The sequence below is a fragment of the Strongylocentrotus purpuratus genome, unplaced genomic scaffold (genome assembly GCF_000002235.5).
Source record: "Strongylocentrotus purpuratus isolate Spur 01 unplaced genomic scaffold, Spur_5.0 spur5_scaffold_1, whole genome shotgun sequence".
Lineage (NCBI taxonomy): Eukaryota > Metazoa > Echinodermata > Echinoidea > Camarodonta > Strongylocentrotidae > Strongylocentrotus > Strongylocentrotus purpuratus.
Window position 1 is genome coordinate 2743524 of NW_022145594.1, and position 8317 is coordinate 2751840.

General features: G+C 38.1%; 1 protein-coding gene across 1 annotated transcript; it reads right to left on the reverse strand.

The window, feature by feature from the left end:
• Positions 1 to 2895: 2895 nt before the first annotated feature.
• Positions 2896 to 6806, reverse strand: LOC100892231 (E3 ubiquitin-protein ligase TRIM71-like). Its single transcript, XM_030977710.1, has 3 exons — positions 6171 to 6806; positions 3379 to 4661; positions 2896 to 3043 (listed from the first exon to the last, which is right to left on the reverse strand). The coding sequence occupies exons 1-3, from the start codon at positions 6804 to 6806 to the stop codon at positions 2896 to 2898; spliced, it is 2067 nt and encodes a 688-aa protein (XP_030833570.1).
• Between the last annotated feature and the right edge of the window lie 1511 nt (positions 6807 to 8317).

Sequence of the window (8317 nt, forward strand, 5' to 3'; positions counted from 1 at the left end):
CATGCACATCGTTTATTAGTGTCACATCTGGGTTGTTATTGTGACACTAGATGGAAAAATTGGATAGATGTGTAAATCATTAAATTATAATCTATATACGATGTGAAATTCTTCTCCAGCTTCCGGAAACGAACCTTGGAATTTTCGTTGCGTCCCACCCACTGCTTTTGCAAAATTTGAGCGAACCTTGCCTATATAATTATATTGGTCAACAAAACAAATCTGCCACAATCTTTAGAAATATATGAGAGGAAGAGGGAGATAATTTTAAAATGTCTAGGAGAAAACAGGGAGAGAGAGAGAGAGAGAGAGAGAGAAGGAGAGAAATAGAGAGAGGTAGAGAGAAAGATGGGGAGGGGTGGTTGGAGAAAGAGAGGGAAAGAGAGGGAAAGAGAAGGGGATGGGGAGGGACGGGGCAAATGAGGGAGGAAAGAGAGGAAGAGTGGAATAAAGAGAGCAAAAGAGAGATGGAGAGAGAGAGAGAGAGAGAGGGGGGAGAGAAAGATGCCCAAGATAGGGGGGGGAGCAGTGGAAAACAAAAAGGCTTTAATTTATAAACAAATCGGATTTAATCGTGAAACAACCACCAACCTATTCTGGGCGGCGAAAAAAGGCCAAAGAATGTGTGCAGAGAAAAATAGCTCGTTTTCTTAAAAATAAATCCTTAAGATATTTGTTTTTTCTTTGTTATACATTTTTGTTAAAGGTTTGCTGTTGTTTTTACAACTGTGTCTTTTTTCATGTTCTCTATTTTGTCCATTTTGGCCCCTTATGGTAAATTGGTTGTTAGATCATGGTGTATTGTGAAACCATGATTGTGAATTCCAACCAAATAGTCTAGTATTGGACGATAAGAAAGAAAGATTAAACAAAATCAAGACACGACATAAACTTGAGACTCTATTAGTTGTATTTATTTTACTTATTTTCTTATAATTTCTTTTAATATTGATAATAAGAAGTAGTCATAGCAAGAAAGACTCAACGCATAATTAAGCACTTGAATTGATCGGCTGTCAATATCATGCAGTTTGTGCATCCTTTGAATATAATTGAGTTTTCCGACAGAGCGCATAAACACCTTTGAACTTCTTGACGGTATTCATCATTTTTTATCTTTTATATAGAGGTCGACTTATTTAGGCTTTTAATAACGAATACATCATGTTGGAGATCCACTTTATTAGAATCCTGGATAATAGAGCGAGACTTTTTATTTGCTTTCTATACTATATTTGGAAGAGTAAAATACGGTATTAAACTACACTTGTTTATCACGCCCCTTTATCTCCACTATTATTTCTTTATCTCCGTCCACTTCTTTCTTTCTCTTTCTCTATCAACCATTAAAGGACTCTTCCAGTGTCAATCAACAATACCGTGTGCATACAACAACAAAAATGTACATGTGGTTATAGGCTACCTTTTACAGTGTATTTATACAATGTACTTACTATAACTATTTTCTAATTCTATAAAAGAAACGAATGAAAAAAAATGCACTATACGAAATTTAAGAAATGTGCTTAGGGTACTTTACAAACTGTGTACAAAAACACAATAGAGATTCCCTGGGCCCCATCTTATAAACAGTTGCGAAGTCCTCCAATTAATCGCAAGTTAACAATCTCCTATCTCTTATGTACACAAATGCGCTGGATATCAACTCTGTATCGAAACAGTTGCCCCAGTTTACCCATAAGAATTTACTTTCGTTCTTCACAAAAAAATTAACGTAACAACATTTTCCATCGGATGCGGTTATCAGAATATCTGTAAGATTTAATAAAACTGAATCTAATTGAAACGGTTATTATCATGAAAAGGAAAACTGCCGAATTCACATGAAATATGGAAAGTGACATTACCAATTATAACAGAAATGCAGAAAACGTTTACAAAGATATCACAATACATTACTTTGGATGTTAAGTCAAGAAACAGAACTTCCGACGGTTAAACTAGGTCTAATTATTGTTAATATATTGTTCTCCTCCACATCATAGCCAACTAATCCGTCACATTTTCAGTTCCCAGAGCTTTCAATGTAATGGCTTTTTAGACAGGGTGCACAGTGAATACGAAGGAATTTCTCAGGGAAAGTAGCAACCGTGGTCCTCCAAGAATTAAACCAAAATTTGATTTGATGTATTAGGCAAGTTCAATTTAACATCCATACGAAGAGTGAAATAATAAAATTCAAATATTAGTACCAATAACTTGACAAGATAACCCGTGAATGCTGAAAATCTTATTCACAATGGGGTTCTATTTATAATGTCAATATCAATTATTTCGTCATTTAAAGATGTACAATAATCCTCATTAAAGTCAAGAAATATGGGCACAAACATAAATAATATATTTGAGAATAACAACTAGTAAGAAGTTAATCAATATCTTACCATTTTTCAGGTTGTATATTCATTATGAAATCATTTCACTGGCTTTCAGTAAATATCTAGGATAAACTATTACACAATTTACGAACTATTTCACGAGAAAGAAGTTATAATTATATTGGATAATGATAACGGTGTTCAGGCAATTAAAATCTCTCGAAAGAGAATAGGCATCTTCTCATTAGGTTAGTTATCACATAACAAACAATAGAATATGACACATTATAAGCCGATATGAGAGAAGAGTTGGAACAGAGAGGTATACACACCATCAATAATGGTGATAGAGAGTGTGAGGCGGATTACAGTGATACTTAAATAAAATACGACTTCTTGTCACAAGCTAACACGAGCATGTGAGGAGAGAGGGAAACCAAGTAACATCAAGCACAGTTAAGCGTCAGATTAAGTACATTGAACTCAATTCTTTCCTTCAGATTTAGACCATCAAGGTCATAGAGCCTGATTGCCACGTTTCTAAGATCAACACTCGCTACAACACACTGCCTTGCTCATCCAGGGCAGCATACAGGTAGACATCGTCTAAAGTTTGTAGAGACTTACCAGCTTTCCCTTTCCTGTCATAGACCATCACCAGGCTTGGACTGGTGACACATGAACTCGTGACGATCAAACCCGACCTAGTGGCAGATACATTCAAGCCATATGCCAAAAAGACCTTAACATGTTTTTGCACATAGCATGAAAACTTCTGAATATCAAAAAAAAAATGAACACATTTCATGTAAAACTTTATTTAATACTTAACACATTTATCGAAATTGACTTCAAAAAACAAAAAAACGACCACAAAAATACGCGATCATCCCGGAATGGCCAAAAGCTGTTAAGGCCCTTTTGGCATAAGGCCGACGATATAGAATGTGAGATGGATTACAGTGATACTTTGATAAAACACAACTTATCGTAACTAGCAAACGCGAGCGTGTCTGGAGAGAGGGAAACCAAGTAACACCATTCATAATCAAGCGTCAGATTAAGTACATTGAACTGAACTCTCTCCTTCAGGTTCAGACCATCAATGTCATAGAGCCTGATTACCACGTTACCATTCTTACCATCAACACTCGCTACATACACCCTGTCCTGCTCATCCACAGCAGCATACAGGTAGACATCGTTTGGAGCTTGTAGAGAATTACCAGCATTCCCTTCCCTGTCATAGACCGTCACCACGCTTGGATTGGTGTTACATGAACTCGTGACGACCAAACCCGACCTGGTGGCAGATACCTGACCCGTCACGTTGTGTTTTGTTGGAACAATATGTTTGGGTGTGGATCCCGTCGGGGAATAGATATAAACTTTCTTCTCATTGTTAGCGATGAGGATTTCATCTGATAAACTTCTGTTTAGTGTGAGAAAGCCATTGTCTATCATGGGGATGGTTGATTTCCTGGATCCATTGGGAGAATATATGTGTACTTCTCTGAAACTCGGCGCTATGCATAACGACCTGTCTTGTTGAAACACAAGATCATAGCATACCATGTTACTTGGCATGTCTGCATACTGCTCCTGTTTACCAGCTGAATCAATGATATCTATACCATATGTCTCCAAACAATAACCGATAGCTACACTGTTCTCAGAGTTCAAGGTCATACCAGACATCCATCCCCGTAGATCTACACACTGAATGACTTGTAACTTGGGATCTGATTCTGAGATGCTCCCGAGGTCAAGAAGAGTATCATCTGCAGATTTGAAGGTCTTCTTCTGTGCTTTCATCGTAATGGCTGCCGCAGAAGTGAGATCAGTAGCTGATTCTGAAATGCTCCCGAGTTCAAGACGAGTATCGTCTGCAGGCTTAAACCTCTTCTCCTGTGCTTTCTTCGTAATGGCTGTCGCTGAAGTGTGATTAGTAGCCTCCTTCAGCATGGCATCTAGCTCCTCACAGAGTAAGGTATGAGCGGACAGACTGTCCGTCTCAAGATAACCCATTCTGTCATTAGATACCAGTGTTATTGAACTATAAATACTCTTGATCTTATGTCGATCGTTGGATTTCAAGACGTTGAGGTCTTCATTGAAACTCCGCTTTAGTACATTGATTTGCTCGATGAGATTTTGATGATTTTCTTCAAGCTCTTTGGCCTTGATGCTGTAGGCTTGACTGACATCGTCCAGTAGTTTCTGCACGGCAGTGTATACTTCATGGCGTTGTACTTCAACATTCTGAATGTTCTTCTCCAGTTCAGTCTTCTTAGCGGCACATCGCTGGACAAGGTCGTTCACCTAAACATAAACAAATGGAGAAGTGAAAAGAACATTTTCTAACTAAGATGTATGCTAATTACATGGAGATGGTTTGAAAATGAAACACGGATTTAGCACGCGCCTGAAGTTTCAGGACCACCCTTCCAATTTATCATAAATCATACGAGGACAGAGGAACTGAATACATTTGTTTCTGCTTTCTTAAAAGGGAATCTAGCTCTTGTAATAAGTCCATTTGTATTAAAGCAATTATATCATATAAACAGAATAGAAAATTTAATACATTATTTACAAAAAATTGCAATTGCTATACGGCCCTTTTGCACAAATACAAAATAATGAACTTTTACTGATTCCTTAGATTTATCTAAATGATTTTTTTTTTATGGATATTGTTTTTCAGTGCAGAAAAAAGGCGTAGCTACGAATTTATCTACATATGTTTAATCTAGGCACGTGCCACTTTTACCCCTATAAATCGTAAACCACGACACAGAGGAGGTAACGAAGAGACAGAGAGATTGAGAGAAGCAGAAAAAGAGGGAGAGAAGAAAGAAATATAGTATTGAGTGCTCCACTTTTTATTTTGTAATCTTACAAATATTACATGCTTTGTATATTTGATTTTAAATGGTTGACATAATGAACTGAGCTGAACTGAATTTAAATTGAGATGATGATACCATGAACCCCTTTGGACCGTTCCAACATTGTGGGGGGGGGGGTGGACCTCTCTATTTTGGTTTACTAATAAATAGCTATAAAATGTAGCTACGTTTACTACCTTCAAATAGCACCCCCTTCCCACGAGCGGATCCAACTGGCGGCGAGGGGGTCCCATATCGTAAGAAAATATATAGTGGCGCATAAGCGGGGGGGGGGGGGGGGGGTTATGAGCACTAAATTTGTTTTACTTTACTCTTTTTTTGCCAGGGGTGGATTGCTCCATCCCAGAAGCAGGTAATAATATGCCCCTCTCTTGTTGTACGTCTTGGAGACATGATTTCTACACTTCTGTCTATATTTTGTAAGGGAGGGTAGCGACCAATTACTGATCAAATTTAGGTTTTAAAATGGTTAAACTGTACATTTTAGAGGATTTATGTTATATTCAGGGGAGAGGGGTATCATTTTGTCCCACCATTTGATACAAAGAAATATCTTCTCCCATGCTTGCGGTGTTTATGCGGTATATATTGTAGACAAGGTTTACAAACATAATAAACACAGGGTCTATTAATATTCGATGAAACGTAGCGACCGAGTGGGGAAAATAATGATTTTAGCATGCTGAAAATTTACATTTCAGCGTACTTGAATGCTTATCGAAATGCAAAGGAATTAAAACCAATTTTCTTACGAGGGGCCGGTGGTAAGGGGTTGGAATCAATTTTGTCCCCATTTGAACCATTGCAGGGGCATCATCTTCCTTCCCCCCCCCCCCAGCTTCGTGTGCTCTGGTACTTGTCTTAAGTGTACAACTTACAAGTATGTTACTTTATTTTTATCAAATGAAACCACATTTACCTTTAGCCGTAACTCTTGCTCGAAGTCAGCCTGATTCTTGATGTTGTGATTTTGATGACCGACTATCACGCACTTGAGACAGACGTGGACCTTACAATCCCCACAAAACATATCTTTGTTCTCTTGTTTGTGGATGCAGCACTTCTCAGGCAGGCGTCCAATGCTGACCTTCCCGTCGATGATATCCTGTAAGGATACAATCTCATGACCTTCAAAGAATGATGTCAGCTGCTTATGGCCGAAGTCGCAATTAGTGCACATGTAGTTATTACACGTTCTGCAGAATGAGACAGCATCTTGATGAAACTTGCAAGCAGTGCATTGTGGACGCATTTCAAGGACAGCGTTCATCCCTCCACACTTGGCGTGGTAATTGTCTACAAGTCCGTTGACAGTCACATTGGTGAGGAAATCATCGACACGGTTCACAGACAACTCGGTGATCTTCCTGCAGAGAGGACATATCATGTGATCGAGATCCTGGTGGGACAGGTCATAGTTCTCGAGACATTTCCGACAGAAGGTGTGTCCGCATGAAGTCAGGATGGTTGCTTCGTCGAAGATATCAAGACATAGTGGACACGTCAGGTTCTCTAAAGAGCTCGGAGCTTTCTCATTCCCTGCCTTCTCAGTCATTTCTACAAATATCGGATCTTTGGCTTATTATAACCACGAGCTTATTGTACGCATATATTGTCAGATAAAACTTAAAAGTGTGATCAGCTAATGTGTACTAGAAGTCAACAGTCAGTTCATGCAAGGACATAGGAACACAACCTATATTCAGTGACGAAGGAGATTGTACCAATATCCTGAGTCTACAAGTGCATCCTATAACTGCATGCAGTTCTGTACAAATTTCTCACGTTGATAACAAAAATATTATGAGTCGAAAGAATTGCGAATAACTATGATCAAAAGTACTGAGTCTCTATGCAAGTGTATACACCAATACTCTTGTGATTACAATGCTACACTTACACTTTAGTAGTTCGTCTGTGAATATAATGCAGTCTGTGCTTTCCCACAGACAGCGCGCGCAGCGTATAAAGCACCTTTGAACTAATGGGCGGTATTCATCATTTTTTATATAGAGGGGGCTGATTTAGTTTTTCAGTTGTGGATATATTGTTTTAGAGATGCATTTTAGTAGAATTCTAGGTAATAGAGCAAGTCATTTTATTTTCTTTCGCTACTATATTCGATAGAGTAAAGGACTGTCACATCATGATTCTTCCAGTGTCAATCAACAATACAGTGTGCATACAACAAAATAATGCACTAGGAGCCATAGGCTAGGTTTACAGCGTATACATACTTACTATAACCACTTTCTAAATAAAAAAAGAAACAAATGAGGAAAATACCAAATTTGAGACATTTGTTAAAGGTACTTTACAAAATGTGTACAAAAACAGTATGGAGACCCGGGCCCTATCTTATAAAAAGTTGATATCAATCGCAACTATGTACATAAGAGATAGGAGACATTGATTGGAGGACTTGCGATGGATTCGGATCATTCGTAACTCTTTGTAAGACGGGGCCCAGGAGTCTGTATCGAAAAATTCCCCCCTCCCCATTTTACCCATTACAATTTACTTTCGTTCTTCAAGTCGCGATCTTTAGTAGGCAGTTCGCGGCAGTTGGGGGGCGGGGGGCAAAATGCCCCTTGGTCAGAATAGAGTTACAGACTATCTGATATATGGGACGAATATAATAACGGAGCCCATCTTCACACGTTGAATAGTGAAAAACACCCAATCAACCGATAATATAGACATCTGGGTGGGAATCCTTTGTTGCTTGAATGCTAGCAATCCTTTGTGCGTTAACACGAGAAGAAACACACTGCAAGAGAAAAAATGATAACAAAGCAAACCACACGCGTTTTTCATTGTCGCTTGCAATTTATCATACACATATTTGTTCATGTCCACACATCATTCAAAATTTCTTCTCGTCAGTGCACCTACAGAACATACTACATTTAGTTTAAGGGCATTTATAACTTTTCCATCAATAATTTAAAGGCAAATTTATAGATTCGTGCGAAATTATCTAAAATGATTTTTGTTTTCCTTCTAATTTTTTTTTTTTTAATATAAAGAAACTATACTAGAGAACATTTGAACACGGTAAAAGAT

Bases quoted from the DNA above. Each gene is read 5' to 3' on its own strand.
- LOC100892231 (XM_030977710.1), bottom strand. From the start codon at position 6,806: ATGACTGAGAAGGCAGGGAATGAGAAAGCTCCGAGCTCTTTAGAGAAC. The intron at 4,662-6,170 runs GTAAATGTGGTT...GTTTATGTTTAG, and splicing joins AGCAAGAGTTACGGCTAAAG to GTGAACGACCTTGTCCAGCG. The intron at 3,044-3,378 runs GTGTTACTTGGT...ATCTGCCACTAG, and splicing joins CTGACGCTTGATTATGAATG to GTCGGGTTTGATCGTCACGA.